This window comes from Takifugu rubripes, chromosome 16 (assembly GCF_901000725.2).
Source record: "Takifugu rubripes chromosome 16, fTakRub1.2, whole genome shotgun sequence".
Taxonomy (NCBI): Eukaryota; Metazoa; Chordata; class Actinopteri; order Tetraodontiformes; family Tetraodontidae; genus Takifugu; species Takifugu rubripes.
In genome coordinates, this window is record NC_042300.1 from 12,282,612 (window position 1) to 12,300,900 (window position 18,289).

General features: G+C 46.2%; 1 protein-coding gene across 4 annotated transcripts; it reads left to right on the plus strand.

Moving 5' to 3' along the window:
• The first annotated feature begins 8,039 nt into the window (after positions 1-8,039).
• esr2a (estrogen receptor 2a) lies at positions 8,040-16,893 on the plus strand. 4 transcript variants are annotated; one of them, XM_011612280.2, is made up of 10 exons: positions 8,040-8,193; positions 10,890-11,008; positions 11,086-11,482; positions 11,940-12,133; positions 12,534-12,653; positions 12,730-13,038; positions 13,621-13,759; positions 14,497-14,630; positions 15,945-16,128; positions 16,205-16,893. In XM_011612280.2, exons 3-10 carry the CDS (start codon positions 11,103-11,105, stop codon positions 16,440-16,442), a joined length of 1,698 nt encoding a protein of 565 aa, XP_011610582.2. In that variant the 5' UTR covers positions 8,040-8,193; positions 10,890-11,008; positions 11,086-11,102; the 3' UTR covers positions 16,443-16,893. The 4 variants fall into 4 exon arrangements, with proteins under 4 accessions (XP_011610582.2, XP_029705636.1, XP_011610581.2 ...); XM_029849776.1 differs by having other exon boundaries at positions 12,537-12,653; XM_011612279.2 differs by having other exon boundaries at positions 10,890-10,980; positions 11,064-11,482.
• Positions 16,894-18,289: the final 1,396 nt, after the last annotated feature.

Genomic DNA, 18,289 nt, shown 5'->3' on the forward strand with positions numbered 1-18,289 from the left:
GCTGAGGAATGGATATTTTCAACAAGGCATCAATACCAAGAAGCCAGTCCAGATGATAGTGTGCCTGATGTTGCTAAACCTACTGGCCAGTTCTTGAGACCAATCAGATCAAGAGGTTCCTAAAGAGCATTCAGATCATCTACTTCTCAGGTGGAACCCAGCAGAACATGCCTCCTTGCATGAGCAGCAACCCTGAAATAGAGGCAGCTGCACTCAATGGCAACAGCAAAGAAAGATCCGCTTGAAATTGAGAGTGTAAAAAGGTTTAAAAGACTGAACATTTGTAGTACCCTCTTCATCAAAAAGTATAGCCAACTATTGCATATTCTTTGCTTGTGTGGCGTTCTTTTAGAGCAAGTCATTGAATGGGGAACTTTTGTGTCAAGCTAAGTGTTACAATGCACAAACAACGGGAATGCTAACAAGTTCCAGACTTAGAGGCAGTGTATCATCAGGTAAGAGTGTCACTAGACGATCAAGACTTTCTGAGATTCCTTTAAAGGCTGAAAGGAAATTTGAATTTAAAAAAAAAGTTGTTCACTTTGTCAAGGTTCTGTTCAATAAAATTGGCATCTACCATCAGTCTGTGGGTCTGAGTCCTATTCTGAGTCCTGAACCTGCCACTTATGGCTGAAATGTTTATCAATCATCTGGACCTCCTTGCTGCATAGCGACCCCCTTCAATGTCTAAGTTTTCCTCTCTATTTTTTAAGACTGACAAAATGACGCCCCTTGTGAACAATAAAATATTGTTTTATTTTTTCCCAAAGTAGTTTTTTTTCGAGGGTTAGAGGCAGCTCTCCTCCAGCAGAGGTCTCTAGCTGGCTAGTTTCAGGTTTACCAAACTCATTCCTGGTTCAACTCTTTTCCAATGTGAAATTTTCTCACAAAAATAGCTTAAGAATCCTTAATAGTATGTATAATTATAATTTTTAGAACCATTTATGCAACCATTTACATAAGGTGGGCTCTAACCTGGAATATGCTAATTATTTTGCTGCAGGTGTACGTCTATGTTGGTCTGAAGGTTTGGAGGAGGCGCTTCAGGTTGAAGGGCTCTGCGGTGTAACAGTGAAGCTGATCTAATTTTGTGTGCCTGATCTTAGACCTGTTATTGGTTCGTCATCAAGCGGATCCACTGTATCACCAGGTGGTCCTTTTCTTGGACCCACTGGTTTGTCTAGAAGGCAATTATGGTCCTCCACACTTTCTGTTAGTGTCACCTATAAGAGGCGACGTTTGGAAGGACCCATGGTCCTTTCTTTAGACTTTCCTGTTTGATTTCAGTGTCAGTTTTGACAGCAGGAAGAGATTCGGGATGACCTGAGGTCCTTTTTTGCATCTCTTCTGTGTTTTCACTCGTCTTAGTGCCAGTTTTGACAGTGGGCCGAGGTTTGGAAACGAGGGTCAATTTTTGGGTCCGGTTTGATCACTTTGATCACAATTAGGTCCAAAACTATAATTTGAAACACAAACATTAGGTTTTGATGTTGGAATACGACCAGGCGTTACAATTGTTTGGTTGTCATTCTCAAAATTTGTGTGTTTGCCTTGACTTTAATGTGGTTTATGCTTCCTGAGGGCAACGAAAGCCTGAAAATCAAAAAATTGGTTGTACTTTGACATCAAAACCTAGTTCCACTTTCAAATGTTCCTTTTTCTAAGTGATCAAACCTCTTGGCCCTTTTGGCTTTATACTCTACAGGCAAAACATAAAAGCAAAGATAGTATTAAATACATAATTATGCACACATGATTAAATATAGTATACCCAGATATAATCATGTGTGGATTTTTATTCCATATTGTGTCGTTGAGTAGTTAGACACAATTTCAGAATATGGCTTCAGTATTTTGAGCAACTTACCACTAGAATGCAGTGTTATTCCACTGAGAGAAGCATCACTAGTTCCACTGTCTGCCTGACTGACTGGTTAGGATGAAACCATTAATACTAAAAGGAAGTTTATTTAAATGCAGAAAGAAAATAGAAGATAGCTCATATTCAATGATATTTCATAAGCAAAGACTGGATTTTGACTGTTTGATATAATGACAACTCTTACGTTGATCCAGGGAGTTCCAATAAATTCTCGATCATTGGTCTAAGTTGCTGAATTTGATCTCTTTATATGCAATTAATACAAGAATTCTTTATTTCCCACAGCAGACCGATTCTTAATTGTAGGTAGTAATTGCAGTATATTATGTTTAAATAAATATGACATTGACAACTGGCTTCTTATTCACATCTGCTCTGTAGTTATATGCTGACTTTGTTATGTACTCGTATGTTTCTAGCGTCTTTAAACAAGGAGGCTTTTTCCTTTGGGCAGAGTGTTGCGCCTCCTCATCACTCTGCTCCGTATTGGATCATTTGTTTATGAAGTGAAACTCGATGCAGATATAAAAAAGCTCTTAACTTGACTCAAAGGAAACGGCTTATAAAGAAACTCAAGACAGAAAAATCTTGGACCCCTGGAGATGGGGCCTGTTGGGGAGCGCCTGAGCCCACAGGCCCCAAGCAGACACCTGGGACCGTCTTCCAGTGGCCCCCCCACCCGTAGGAAGCATCATCTATTTGCAGTGCAGTGGTAGCCGCTACACTAGAGGGGCTACCACGGTCATTTGGGTAGTGGGCCAAGGTGGGCTCGTTGGTGCACCCGTCCCCAGCCGTCCAAACTGCCTATTTCAACATGGAACGACATCCCTCTGGCAGGAACAGAAGCATAACGTGAGGAAGAGTTGATCTCTCCCAGGTGAGTCGTCGAGAGCTGGTGTGGGTTAATTAATAGCCCCAAACAATCTGCCACTATGTTGTCCACCCAGGTGGATGAACGGTTAGCATCAGGAAAACCAGGAGGGGAAGGCAGCTACTTGTAGGACTATCTAGAGTCAGAGAGAGGAGATGTTGACATGAACTGAACTCAAGGCTCTCCTCTACTCTATGGATACACATTCCCTCAATGATACAAAGCCTCTCACATGAGTGGTGGAAGTTGCTGAGGCAGTTAAACAAGTCTGTGCCCAAGGGGTGGATGAGACCCCCCCTCCCCCACCCTTAAGTGTCTTAAGTTTGTGGATGCTGTAAAGCTGTCATAGCTGACATGCCTCTCCAACATTGTTTGGACCTCCAGTGCATCTGCACAGCGGCAAACTGGTGTGGTGGTGCCCAGTGAGCCTCCCTGGGACTGGCTATGCTGGGGTACTAAAGAGGAGAGTATGACTGCTGCTGGACATTTAGGAGAACCACCAAGTTTTTCTCTTGGTAGTGAAACGGTGGCTCAGTTCTTCAGACTTGCAGGGTGCTGCCAGGAACCCAGGACACGGGAGTTGGTACTGAATTGTACAGGTACTGTGTAGATCTGGAAAAGGTTTATGACCATATATCCAGAGACATTACTAGGGAGGGCACAAGGAGAGATACATTTATTAGGCTGGCCTGGGAATGCCTTGGGATCCCTCTGGAGGAGCTGGCGGAGTGGTCGTGGAGAGCAGTGTGCTGCTAACACCGCCACCCAGAAGGTTAATAAGTTACTTTTAAGAGACGTCATTAGATTTCATGTGGCTTTGAATGAACCAAACAATAGAAAATATCTATTTTTAATATATCATGTGAGAACTTTCCTGTCCAGAAGTTATAAACACATTTACATAATGTGTTTTTTTAAAATCACATTAGGACTATTGAATGGACTTTGCCCCCAATTTTAAACTATAACCATTTAGCTCCGATGGTTTTACTGGCTGTGTAGAAGAGCAGCATTACTCCCACATTACAGCGTGTACTGAGGGAGAATGCCAGGCACATTCATCTCCAGCAGTAAATAAGGGAAGAAGGGACACAGGCACGCACACACACACACACACACACACACACACACAACTCTTTATCTGTTTTGGTTTTTATTTGGTGTTTGGTCACCACAGGAACATCTCAGCTGCTGCAGGACGAAACTGAACCGTCACAAATTTTGAGATTTATCTGCAGAAAGTGCTTCATTCTTCATTTTCATTATTTTTAAGATGCCTCACGTCTACAAGATGAACACATAAATGTGCACCCACTGAAAATATAGATGCAAATATAGATAAAACATAAAAATATACAATAAAGATAAAACATGACGATAAAACCCTGAACGTCATCCTGAGGGCAGCTACCTGCTCATTTTCGCACACAAATAAAATGGATAAAATCTAAAATGAAAACATCTTTTAGCTCTTTTGTAATTGAGCAAAATAAAAATTGTTAACTCTCAGAAAAGGGAGCCGATTTGTGTCGAGTCTAAAAGTATTGGACCTTGGCCGAGAATCAAAGCCATTCTTTTTAAGACCCACCATAAATCACCGGTTTGGAAAGTGCTTTACCCAGACTCCTCTGTTAATGCGACAGTAAAAAAGGACGAAGTCGAACAAATGGCAGCGAACAGCAGGAAGAAACCCTTTAATTTCCTGCTTCGTGAGCAAACTCCGTCAGTCCGTAATACTGTTGGACGAGTGTGGAATGAGACGAACCTGTGAAAGTCATGATGAGCCTAAATTGTTCCGATGTGAAGCCGGCTCATTTGTAGCATAACCGCATCGCCATGGCAACACACCCTCAACCCCTATCGTGGCAGAACCAGCCGGAAACTCCAGTCAAAATAATGCAAACAGAGTTAAACGGTCGTCACAGGTACTCAGTGGCGTGTGTGTGAAGTCTGCGTGCTCGACGACGTGCACGAAATGAAGCGGCAGGAGCTTCAGCCGAGCGGTTAAATTATGTCATTTGTTACTCTTGCACCACCAAAATATGCTAACGCTGAACTTTCTTCATACCCTGCTGGCATCGTCGCATCACTGCCTCTATCCATTCCCACACTAGCCAGAATAGCCCCCCCCATCATCCCCCCCCCCCCCCCCCTCGCTTGTGCCAGGCTGCCACAGTCAAGACAACAACTTCCCACTCTCACTTCTATAAAGCTGCCTGCATGTGACACGTGCCGCGTGCCATGCCTTCAGAGGTCGCCATGAACCGCCGACCTTGCCAAAACACTTTTGACCTAGAGGTCAAGCACTTTTGATTCCTTGTTTTGACTTCTCATGTTGGCTCAAAGAAGGAGGTTTATACAGGTTCTCCTTGTGGTGCTTTATTATCAGGAGGTTTGGACCTTGGCACCTGGTATATCGGGGTTCTGTGCATGGGCATGGAGGGCTTGTCCTGGGCTTTATGCCTTTTGACTTCTTATGTGTTCCTCTTACTGATGGATTCATCTCCCTAGAGGCACGCAGGACTTCTCTTTTCTCTATACCAGCTGTTTCCGCCCTAAACAAAGAAAAGGGGAAAAAATAAATGTAAATCAACACAGATTAAGGACTACAGTTATGTAAGTGCCCGTGTCAGCAGGGCAGAACCAGCACCAGCCGAAAGGACCAAATCCCAGTGTCCGTGTTTCATCACTCAGATTAGGTGAACCAGCAGGAGGCCTTGATGGACAGCAAAAAGTGAAAGGCCTGTCCAAAACCTCCTCTTCAAGAAGAATTGTGGATTGAGAGCTTTTCCACTGGAGGTACTGTGATACCGTGTGTCCTTTCAGGGCCACTGTAGAACCATGGCAGAGCACCCATAGAGGGACCGGGCTCAGGGTTCTATAATGAACAGAACACGGTGGAGAGTGGAGGTGAGTAAGCAAACACATATAATGTGTTTTTCCTGATTGTTGAGGATCGGGCAGTGATTACACACCAAAGGTGTCGGTGCAGGTTGGTTTTTGGGTTCGGGCAGGAACCCGGTCTTCCACACGATAAGCCCCTCTCACAAATGCTGCTCTTTTATTTGCAACTTCAAAGCTGCTACCTCCACTTTTACAGCTTTACTTTAAACAAATTTGATTTTTATGCCCCCGATTATTTGGAATCCTCTCCTGCTGCACCAGAAGCCGTTTCAGAGATTAAAAAAAAACGGAAGAATGTTGCTTCTGCAATGTAAATGCAGCCAAGGACGACCATATGGGAAAGGCTGGTTGGATCTTAAGCTATCTGGTCGAATAAAGGAAACTGGCAGTCTGAAACCTGCCAAATAGAGGAGAGAAGGGTTGGAAAGAAAGCCCCGGTTCCAAAAAAAGCCCCACAGCAGAAGCAGAAAAACATCACCTGCGCTGACATTTACTTTTGTGTGGCAGCAGTAAAGTGGCAGAATTTGGAGACTCCAAATCTCTGTAATGTTCATTCGTTACGTCTGTCATTACAACCGGGGGTTAAAAGCACAATTTTAAGGGCAGATTGCTCCTCGCTCCACTTGGCAGACAAATGGGAGAAGCCAGTCACATCTTCTGGCACAGTTTGCACCGCGGAACCTGCGGCGCTCCTCCGAGTTTGGTCCGGATCTGAGAACTGTGGCCCATTACAGGCGATGCCAAATGAGCTTCTGAGGCACATCGGCTGCACAATCGCAAAATGTAATCACCAAAATTGGGAGTTAAGAGCTGAGAGATGAGCAGCTCCTCATTTTGAATGATTACCCGCCCAGAGTGGTGGTGGTGGTCTTGGAAGAGCTTTTTTTTTTGGGGGGGGGGGGGGGGGGGGGGGGGGGGGGGGGGGGGGGCAGTGGTGGAGATGCTCTTCAGACCTGAGCAGCCGTTCTTCAGCCTCCTGGTGGAGAGGAGGAATTGAATTAGAAGACAATATTCTGGCTCATGTAACTACTAAAGTGGACTTTATAAGCTTTTATAAGACATGCATGGCCTTTTATAACGTGACTGTGGTGACGCGTCTTAAATAAATAAAATAATTCACACAGCAGATCATTCATGTGTTTTACAATTCTGCTTAAAAATTCTCTTTTTCTTGATTTCAGGAGGACAAAAACAGACAGAATGTATTTTAAGAAATGAAAACAGGAAGATTTGATAAAAGTCCATTTTGAGTCTTAGAAGCTGAAAAATCCTCTTGAGTTGTCTGAAGGAAAGCGTCTGATTTACTGCTTTTACTTCGTTTCCGCCCAGTTGGAGGGAGGAGCACTTGGTCGACAGATTAAATTCCAGGATTGTGCAAATCATCCAGATAAAAAAACAATTCTGTGCTGACCAGAAATATAATATCTAGAAAATGATAGTTAGTTATTCAGTTCATGCTTCCTAAAGAAATGTAGACATGTGATTATGTAACAGTTATTCCTTCGGCCTTGCGTCATCAGTCATAGTGGAATAAAGTATGTGCAGCATTGTCTGTGTCCACAGAAGCCTGATTGCTAACTTGGCAATGATTTTCTCTGGATTTTTTTACTAACGAGCTCATAAATGAGGTCAGACTTCCTGCTTTAAAGGGTCAGTTCGAGTCACTAAAAGCCCCAAATAGATTCAAACATTAAATTTGAGCACTGTTTAAAAAGGCAGAACTAAATTGGTGGCCTGTGATCCAGGCAGGATGAAAAGGAAGTTTCAGTCACTTTTGCCTCCTCGACCATCTGAATGGATTCGATATAAAACAATAACGATGTGACGAATTCAAGTTTTCAACCAGCAATAATTGTGTCTCAGAGAAATTCAGAAACTACAGTTTACACTGAGACACGTCCAAAAAGCATCAAAATGAACTAAATGATTCAAAGATGTGTTTAAAAATTCTCACTTTTGCATTATTAGCGTTATTATTGTTGTTGTTATTGTTTGTGCTGTAATAAAAGACCTTCGTGAATTACCTTTAATCTTGTAACACAGAATAATAAAACAGTCTTAAATATTCAAATAATGTTGCACAAGTTCAGAATGATCATAAGTTTCTGACACAAGCAACGAGTATGTATATATTCAGTTTGTCTAATCGGACTTTGAGGACTAATATATTTATAATATCTAATATTTAGACATATTTAAGCGCAAGGATCACGATTCTGTTCATCTGCGTATTTAACTGAACCTTTATTAATTACACGAACAGAGAAACCATCTTCCTACCAGAATCAGTGAGACGAAGCGGCTGAAGCAGCTGGAGGCTTTTATTTTGACAGCGCTGACCGGATGTTGAGCAGCCGGCGCTGCTTTCATTGGACTACATTTCCCCGGAGGCTCGGTCCAACTCCGGGCTGGACTCAGTCGTACGTGAAGGCAGCGCTCAACTTGTTGTTCTCGGTCCTCGCAGCCTCCGTCGCCTCCGAAGAAACTGTCATTAAGTTTGACAAGACGGGACCGCGGCGGGAAGAACATCAAAGAGGTGAGGACAATTGGGACGTGTTGGTGCGGGTGCTGGCGCAGGGCTGAAGACGTGCACGTATCAGGAATTTTACAAGTAGAAGTGCGTGCACGCTGATTTAGGCGCTGACATGATGAAGGTGCGCCTCCTCATCACCGCAGATGACATTAAAGGTGACGATGACGATGATGAAGCTGGGCTGACCAGGAAAGCTGGTGAATGGGACCTCTTGCATTTTTATGACACGCGCACAGGGCGCGAGAGTCCCGTTTAATAACACGGGAATTAAAGGGAATTAAAAACTCAACAATACAAAAAAAAAATAAATAAATAAAAAGGTGAGAATGCAGCAATTCTATGTGGTTTAGAAACTATTTAGATAGTTTCTGTGGGAATATTTACATTTGAGCTGTGTGATGTGGCCAGTTGACAATAAAGAGCCAGACAATAATACTGATAACAACAACAACAACAACAATAATGATATAATAATAATGATAATAACAATAATGATAACATTGGAATTGACGGCCATGTCGACAGAGCAGCAGCCGGATTTTAGGCTTCGCACTTCTGAGCTTGATCTTCTGTGGGGGGGGGGGGGGCAGGCGACAGGGCCCCCTCCGCTCACCCCCCCTGCAGCCGTGCACGGCTCCTGTCTGCGGGCTGGTTCACATCCGTTTCCGCCCTGAATTTAAGACGGCGGCTCGAGGTGTAGTTTAGGAGAACGAGTCGGCCTTGAGTTTTCTGGTGTAAAAGGCTTGTGGCTGCTGACCAGCGCCGCTCTGTCCCCTCACCCTGACCTTTATGTCCATACACACACACACACGTGCACGTGCACGTGTGTGTGCGTGCACCCAGATCCCTGGTGTTTGATCTATCTTAAATCCTGTTTAAATACAGTTAAATCAACAAAATCTCAACTTGTTTTAAACATCTAAAGAGCCTGAAGAGCTAAAGATGATGTTCTGGCAGTTTGTCCCCCATGAACAGTGTTTGGATTCTGTTATGATGGGGACAGTGAAGGCACCACGAGGCAGGAAGTTCAGAACGACGCGGAATTCTGCCGGAAAATAAAGATCAGTGTGCACAGTTTGTGCGCTTGAGCAGGTTTATGAGGTCCAAACCAGCTCAAATCTCTTTTTTAAAATGGAGCCTGGGTTCACTGAGCGCCTCCTCTTCGTGGAAGTGGCGGCAGGACGAGCAGGATATGGGAGGTTGTCTCTCACTTCGGGCTCCCAGCTGCTGCAGACCGAGACAGCGAGGAGGTCTCGCAGATATGAGCTTCAAAGGAAGTCAAATCTCCCCCATATCTGCTTCTACTCCCACTAGACAATTAGAGGAGGCAGAATTTACCACCCTCCCTCCCAGAGTGATTCATTTGCTGTCAGAGTGGCTTGATTGGCTGCTGGCGCGTCATCATTGGACCCAGTAATGTTGCCGTTCTGATCCGGTTGCTTCATCTCAGCAACTCCTACTGGTCCAGACTGAAGCCAGTGATCCGGCAAAGTGCTTCCACTTCAAAAAGACAATAGTCCCGCGCCTCTCATGTCCCGGCTCCTTATCTGAGCCAAGTGGGGATAAAAGTGGCCCAAGAGAGAGCAAGGTGAGTCCGCCCCCCCTGCCAGGACCCAGTTCTGCTGCCAGGACCCAGTTCTGCTGCCAGGACCCCGGATCACCATGAATGAGTGAGCTGACTGGGGGGCACCCACCTCCCGCAGCATCACAGCAGGTATCAGACCCGGCACGCTCAGAAGTGATTATCCACAGGTGCACGCCACCCAGCACACCGAGGAATTTCCTCCTCTGGAATATCCACCAGTGTGTTCGGCAGCTCTGGTGATTGTGACAGCAACGGGGGGGGGGGGGGGGGGGGGGGGAGAGGGGTTTGGAAGAGCCAGGTAGTTGTTCTGATGTCAGGCAAGAACGAGCAGCGGTTCCACGGTCGGAGCCTGAGCTTTCTACAAAATGACCAAGAAAAGTAGACCTGGCGAGCGTCCGCGGGCGAGCGCTCAGAGTCTGATTCTCTCAGCTGATTCCGGCTGTCGCAACTTAATCCCTTCAGATCCAACATCGAGTTTGAGGCTTTCTGACATAACTAACCTCCGTGACCTGGCGGCAGCCTTGTGGCTTTATTTACCGCCGGTCTCCTGCACGCTTCACCTCACGCCAGTCGTACAGCACCAGAAAAGTCTGACCGCAGCGCGTCTCGGCCGTTTGGCAGCGGTTAATGGACCCTTCCCTCGCAGGAGGGAGCTTTATGGAGCTCTGACAGAAGTCCTGCCACTCACGAATGATTAACTCAACGGCTTCTGCTCTGAAAAACAACCGAGCATTTCTAAAACCTGTGGTGGCGCGTGTGTGTGTGTGTGTGTGTGTATGTGTGTGTGTGTGTGCAGCATTTATTGATCCTCCAGCTGTTTATGGCGCGTTATACAACCTCATTTCCGAGTTCCTCTCATCACCGTCAGGTCCTCCAGCAGAAGAGTCTCAGCTTGTGGAGAAAATCCAATTTCCAATCTGGAATTTTCACATTCATCAGTTCCAGCTTTATATATATAAAAAAAGCATCGGATGTCTGAATTATGAGCGGGTTCGGCATCAGGAATGTTAAGTGAAAAATCGAATAATATTGTGTTATTACGATAAACTGGATTTAGGAAAATATTGGCCTAGAAGCATGCTGGACCTGATCTGCTGGTGGTTTTATCCTCCAGGTGGGACCTTTCGCTTCCTCATGGCTGCAGCGAGGCTGAATATCTCCGCCACTCCGGGATAAACGCACTCAAGTCCAGCACGCTCGCTTCGGTAATCAACATTGGGCTGAAGTTGGACCGTGAGTTGACGCCTGACGCTGCCACCCCCCCCCCCCCCCCGATTATTTTCGACAGCTCGTCCATATCTGCGTCACAGGTAAACCTGGTGCGACCATGGCCGTGGCCTCCACCCCGCACAAGAATCAGCCCCTCCTCCAGCTGCAGAAGGTCGACTCCAGCCGTCTTGGTGCTCGCGTCGTCTCCCCCATCCTCAGCGCCTCCCTGGAAACCAGCCAGCCCATCTGCATCCCGTCCCCCTACACCGATCTCAACCACGACTTTTCCGGCATACCGTTCTACGGCCCGACCATCTTCGGCTACGCCAGCCCGGCTATTTCTGACCGTGCCTCCATCCATAGGTCGATGAGCCCCTCGCTGTTCTGGCCCCCCCACGGCCACGTGGGACCTCACATGCCGCACCATCATTCCCAGCCTCGGCCTCAGCACGGCCAGCCGATCCAAAGCCCGTGGGCGGAGCTGTCTCCGTTGGACAGGTGTGGCGGTACTTCCTGGCAGTTGGCTAAGCTAGTTAGCACCAAGGTTATCGGCTAAGGACCTGATTGTTATTGTTCTCTAGATGCTAAAGGAGATCAAAATGGGATTAGAATAAGGGATCTTTTGCGTCAGGGCACTTTTTCAGACCTTGTAGTTGAAAAGACACATCTAGAGGAAATGTTGTCCACCCTGGACGAAGGAACCTTAAGTACCGCTTAGAAGAATTTTAATTTTGATGCCTGACTAAACAGGAAATTGTTTTTCTGCCGTGAGTACCGACCCGACTCCATTCTGCTGCTGTTTATAATAAAACAAAATTCAAACTTAATTCAAAATAACCTTTATTCATAAATTAATATAATGGTTTATTAAAATGGAACACACGGTCCTGCAAATAAAGGGATTTGCATGCTGGAGCTCCATCAGTAATTGCACATGTTTTTGTCTTACTTGAAGAGATAAAGACTCCAAGTTATCTGTCGGCAAGAGCACGAGGAGACGCTCTCAGGAGAGCGAGGAGGCCGTGGTGTCATCCGGCGGGAAGGCCGACCTGCACTACTGCGCGGTGTGTCACGACTACGCGTCCGGCTACCACTACGGCGTCTGGTCGTGTGAGGGATGTAAGGCGTTCTTCAAGAGGAGCATCCAAAGTGAGACACAAAAATGTACAGTATCCCTGTGTGGTTGAAACAAATGCGCTTTTGTTGTTGAACCACAGCTTTTCCCCTGCACTGAGTTCAGTTTTAAGAATGCTAACATGTTGATGCTCCAGCCTTTAGTCAGGAGATTCTGTCAGATATAAGAGGCCAAATGTTCTCAGGCCATTCATGACCTTGTGATCTTGCCTCTATAGCCGCCCCTACGTTTGCCCTGCTAGCTGTCACTGAGACATAAGATAGATTACTCAGTTAGCATGGTTGCTAACATGCCACCATACCTGATAAATCTGTTGATATAATTTGGCATTTACTCTGCTGCAACTCTTAACCTGCCTCCACGATTGAAATGAATGTTGGTCTTACTGCTTTTCCCCTCTCGGATTCTTTTCAGCAGGACAAAATGATTACATCTGTCCTGCAACCAATCAGTGCACCATAGACAAGAACCGGCGTAAGAGCTGCCAGTCCTGCCGCCTTCGCAAATGCTACGAAGTTGGAATGACCAAATGTGGTGAGGGGACGCTTATTTAGAAACCCTTCCAATGTCGCCAAAAATGCTCCCTAAAATGTGCACTCTTCCCCCTCAGGTATGAGGAAAGAGCGCAGAAGCTCCAGGAACCCCCAGATGAGACGGGGGACCCGTCAGGCCTCCCAAAGCCGGCCCACCAGGCCCAGCGAACTGTCCGGACCAACGGTGGGACCCTTCGATGCACTCCATCCCTCTCAGCTGACTTCAGAGCAGCTGATCAATACAATATTGGAGGCGGAGCCCCCAGAGATCTACCTCATGAAGGACATGAAGGGGCCGGTGACTGAAGCAAGCATCATGATGTCCCTCACAAACCTGGCTGATAAGGAGCTGGTTCACATGATCACCTGGGCCAAGAAAATCCCTGGTGAGTCTCTGCAGCGACTTATATTAGCTGCATTAGCTTTTTTGTCACTTTAGCATTAATGTCACAGTTTAAGACCTTTGGATTAAAGATTAGCGAACTGCCTACTTCTGCTGATAAAATATTAGCATTAGCAGCAGGCTAGTTTGCCTGTAATGCTCCACTGTCGCCTGAATGATAATCAGATGCTGAGTTTAATACTTAATTCAACATATTTCTCCTGAGATCTGCTCGATCACTGTTTGAAATGAAGTGCAACCTGAAAGGGCTCCTCATCAAACAGACACCAGGACACGTGAACCTTTTACCTGAATCTATAGTAACATGTTTGAGAGTCCTTATCATCCTCAGTTGGGACAGGCTGTACTTTCAGGTCAAATAATATTAACCCTGTTGTTCCCGGATTTTTCTGCCTGACGCTAAATATTTGAACGAGGACTGCGGCTGCGCGTGTGTCCGGGTCATTTGCCTGTTTCTTGTAGGACGTTTGTGGGGACCGGGCTGTAGTGTTGTAGAACGGGACAGGCTGGATCAGGAACAGAGATACTGCAAAAACAAGTGGACAAATATTTGAGTCCCCCCCAGGTTTCGTAGAGCTGAGTCTCCTGGACCAGGTCCACCTGTTGGAGTGTTGCTGGCTGGAGGTGCTGATGATCGGCCTGATGTGGAGGTCAGTGGACCACCCCGGGAAGCTGATCTTCTCCCCTGACCTCAGCCTGAGCAGGTACCACCACCGTCAAGGCACATCTGACTTTTACGAAAGGACTGTTTCTCTACTGGTTGGGATTTCCTCCAAGCCACTTGATTACTTTGTCCTTTGGGGTTTTAAAGCTGAACTGGATCCACACCCTAGTCATCAATGTTTTATTGAGGGCTGTAAAAGCTCTAAAAGCTATGTTCAAGCTCACTCGGCAACGTGAACGTTGTCCGCGGAGACGGTTTATTGCCCAGTTTATGCTGGCAAGTTTTTCCGGTCTCACATTCGTCCTCTGTCTCTTTAATGGGGAGATTTTTCAGAAATTCCTGCTTACATCTTCTCACACATTTGGTTACAATAAGAGATATCTGCTGGTGCCCAGCTTCTTCCGACTGGAACAAAGTGTTCCGAGTTATCTCAGCTACACTATCTATGGTGGCAGTTACCATCAGGGTATCATATCGCTGCGTTGTCAATAAAGAGGTTCACCACGCACTCGGAGATCATGCCGTGTCCACGTCTTTCCCAAGTTGTGTTTCCGTTGATGCTGATGATTATGACATCTTATTCCAAATCGCCGCTATAATTGTGTTTAATCTGAACGTATCTCACTGCATAAGCGCTGACCTCCTCACCCAAAACTTAGGCTCCTCACCCAAAACTGCGCACCTACGTTAAAGATTCGTACCAAATCCGTTTCTGCACCGCAACAAGCAAGAGGAGAGTTTTGTGTAAATCTGTAAACTTCTTGTGTCTCACACCAGAGAGGAAGGGAGCTGTGTGCAGGGCTTCTCCGAGATCTTTGATATGCTGATAGCTGCCACATCACGAGTGAGAGAGCTCAAGCTGCAGAGGGAGGAGTACGTCTGCCTCAAGGCCATGATCCTCCTTAACTCCAGTGAGTAGTGTGTGTGTGTCCATGTGTTTGCTTCGTATTGAGTAACACATATACTCGTTCTACTAGCAAAGTGAGGACATATGTTCAAAGAGGGACCTTTTTTGTCTGGTCCTCACAAATTCAAAGGACTGTTTGAGGGTTGAAAATGATTCAGGGTTGAGGATATGAAATGGTTGAACGGATGGTTAGGAGGTTAATTAAGATGGTTAAGATGGTTAGGATGGTTAGGATGGTTAGGGTTACAGTAGAGAGCTGTGAAATGTGTTTTGTCTCACAAAGATAGAAATACAAGGATGTGTGTGTGTGTGTGTGTGTGTGTGTGTGTGTGTGTGTGTGTGTGTGTGTGTGTGTGTGTGTGTGTGTGTGTTGCTCATGTCTAGCGTTTGATTGGTGTCCCCACGTGTAACCCCAGCTATGTGTGGGGGGTTGGTAGTCTCCCAGCTCCCTGGGAGAAGCTTTAATGGGAACACTGTGTTTAGCTGGAGCCTGTGCTCAGGTTTGTTGTGATGAACGCTGTAACAGACAGTACCTGTTGATGAGGAGCAGGGCCAGAGCTTCACTGAGCTGCTAAACAGGAGTGATTAATGTGTGACTAATGGTTCTGTTTGCCTCTAAACTGGCAAACAACTGCCTTTGCTTTCCGTCAGCCCTGCTTTGTTAGAATTTCCACAGACGTGCAACAAGCTGATGCCACCGGCTTCACATATGTACAACGTAAGCGGGTTAATGCAATAAATACAGATGCTGGGTCGATGGGCTAATTGTGCCTGGGGCATGGAGGCGATTTAAATGATAACTGCACTGGGAGTCCCGTTTCAACCCCGCGGAGTCATTCATCTGTTCTCAACTGCTATCTTGTAGATTTGGATAAAAAAAGAGTCAGACGTGCTGAACGATAGTGTACTCTGCAACAGGTGACAACACACACTAGCAAGCTCAGGGCGTTCCTGAGCTCCACGTCTGCAGCTGCCCCTGTACGGTGCATGTTCTGCCCTCTTGTGGCACAGTGACTTAAATGGCTAGCAACACCACAGTAGGAACTACTGTGTTTTCTGCTACCAAACTACTGGTTTAGGTGACATCACTGGTTAGCAAACTCTGTCTCGTAGCTATTAGGGATCAGGAAGTGGAGGCACATGCTAGCTCCATGTAGCAGTCGGTAGGGTCAGTCCTCGTCACCCCATGTGGAGGCATTTTTTGAAGATTTCTCCTGTGTAGTAAATGCAGACATTTACTACACATTTTGTAGCGGTTGGAAAACTTTTATTTGTCGATATAAACCAGCCGTTTGGTGAACTCCGTGTTTCCTGTCAGACATGTGCCTCAGCCCGTCGGAGGGCAGCGAGGAGCTGCAGAGTCGCAACAAGCTGCTGCGGCTTCTGGACACCGTGACTGACGCTCTGGTGTGGGCCATCGCCAAAACAGGCCTCACGTTCCGGGACCAGTACACCCGCCTCGCTCATCTGCTCATGTTGCTCTCACACATCCGCCATTTAAGGTAAAAGCTCTCGCATTTACCCAGAATGCTCTCCTTCTCTGCATAGCTGACGGCCTCTGTCTCTTTGCTCGTGCAGCAACAAAGGCATGGACCATCTCCACTGCATGAAGATGAAGAACATGGTGCCTTTGTATGACCTCTTACTGGAAATGTTGGATGCCCACATCATGCACAGCTCCCGCCTGTCTCACCGGCCCCCCCAGCAGGACTTAGCAGAGCCAACCGGGTCTCCCACCAAGCACCACAGCCATGCCGGCGGCTCCTCCAGCGCCTGGAGCCCCAGCAGCAGCAGGGAAGGTGGCGAGGCGCGTTAGCCGCCTTCCAAATCCACGTGCAGTGAATCTTCATGGATTTTGCACACAAGCGAGCATCAAAAGGAACAAGAAGGTTTTCGAGAACATTCCGAGGAGGTTTGAACTCTGATCGTTTTGTATTTTTGATAACAAACCTGCTGGAAAGACTGGAAAGCAAAGTCATAAATTTCAACTGCCCCACTGACGAAAGTAATGAAAATCCTATTTCATGAGTTCAATGTTATTACAGATAGTGATCCAAGCTTCGAAGGACCTTATAAAGACCCTGAGTTGCCCTTCTTTTACTCTCCTTGTTTAGCAGCCTCTTCTGGATCTCTTTCTACTTTGAAGGGCTGAGCATACTGGACATATACTGGAATTATATATCATAAATCACTTCAAATTGTTTGGTTTCATTCTTGTCAGTGTGTCTATAATATTGTAAATTTCACATAAAGTCTCATTTAAGTCACTGGCTTCTCTTTTCAAATGTTCTTTCAAGGGTTAGTTTGGCAAACCCAGTATCATCAGTATTCATCTATTATAGAAGAATAGTGTAATGTAATAGTGTGATATTAAGAGTTAACTATGTTAAATCCTTTAACATCACACATCATAGCAAAGGCTGAGGCCCTTCTCTTGTAATACCACTCCTGCCACTAGGGGTGATATTGAGTCACAGTGTTTGAGATGACCAATAAGATCTTTAGTTGCACTAAACCACCTCCATCACATCTTCATCACCTCTGCTCCGGGAATGAGAGCTCAAGAGCAGGACAGGAAGGAAGTAGGAATATTTTGTCTCATCACTTTCTGTTTAATGTCATTTGTGTAACACTGAGTCACACTTAACATGCAGAACAGTGTGAGTCCACAATTCAGTTGCTATTTCATATGAAGGTAACCTGGGGACATGGAGCTCCAGTAATCTGCCCCCAACTATGGTCTGGATCTTGCCTTCCCTGTCTTTAGGGTTAGGGGTCATCATGATTTTGGATTTGGAAGTGTATCTTTGGAATTGTATCATTCTCAGTTGTTGTGGGTGCTGTTTCTCTGCTTGGACAGTTACACATGATTGAGGAAGACAACCTGTGACAGAAGAACCAAGTGTCACAAAAGCTCCACAGAGCACATTCGTATTGAAGACAAATCAATGTTTTTAATGTCTTTTATCCTGAAAAGATTGTTTTAGATTCTACAGCCTAAACTCTGACCTAATTAATTATGCAGATTATGATACCAGCAGCTTAAACTCCTGCAACTCCAAGTCTCTTCTTTGGCGTTGAATTTCTTAGATTCCCAGCACAACCTGTACCTCCTCAAGTCCCTCGGCCCCCTAAGCGGAAGACACCGACAGTGAAGCCATCTTCTGTCACAGCCCCCTTTTCCCCAGTTCCCTCCTGTCCCAGTACTTTTCCACTGCCCTGCTCACACCACACCCTCTGATCACACACCTGCTCTCTGTCACTGATCACACACCTGCTCTCAGTCACTGATCACACACCTGCCCTCACTCATCAATCAGCTCACCTACCAGTGTATATATTCTCCAGCCCTCACACTCACTCAGTGCCAGATTGTTCTTTCTGCTTTCATGCGAGACTTTCCAGTGTTGGCTCCCTGCCGGATTACCCGTTACCGACCCTGCCTGTCTTCGTTCTGCCTGCCTTGCCTGTTCCCCGGACAACCTACCTGCTTTCTGCCCCTGACTACGACTTCTGCCTCAGCGTCTCTGGTTCCTGTCTGCTCACCTGGGTTTTGACTTCGCTGCTGCTCGTCCCACTCCCCGAGCCTGCAAACCCATAGACTTTGTGTGGGCCCAGAGCCTGAAGAACGGACTATTTCCTGTGTTTCCTTGTCTGCCTGAG

What these genes read in the sequence shown, in the direction of transcription:
- esr2a (XM_011612280.2), top strand. Translation starts at nt 11,103, where the DNA reads ATGGCCGTGGCCTCCACCCCGCACAAGAATCAGCCCCTCCTCCAGCTG. An exon ending in CTTCAAGAGGAGCATCCAAA is followed by an intron (nt 12,134 to 12,533) that starts GTGAGACACAAA and finishes GATTCTTTTCAG; the next exon opens with CAGGACAAAATGATTACATC. An exon ending in AGTTGGAATGACCAAATGTG is followed by an intron (nt 12,654 to 12,729) that starts GTGAGGGGACGC and finishes CTTCCCCCTCAG; the next exon opens with GTATGAGGAAAGAGCGCAGA.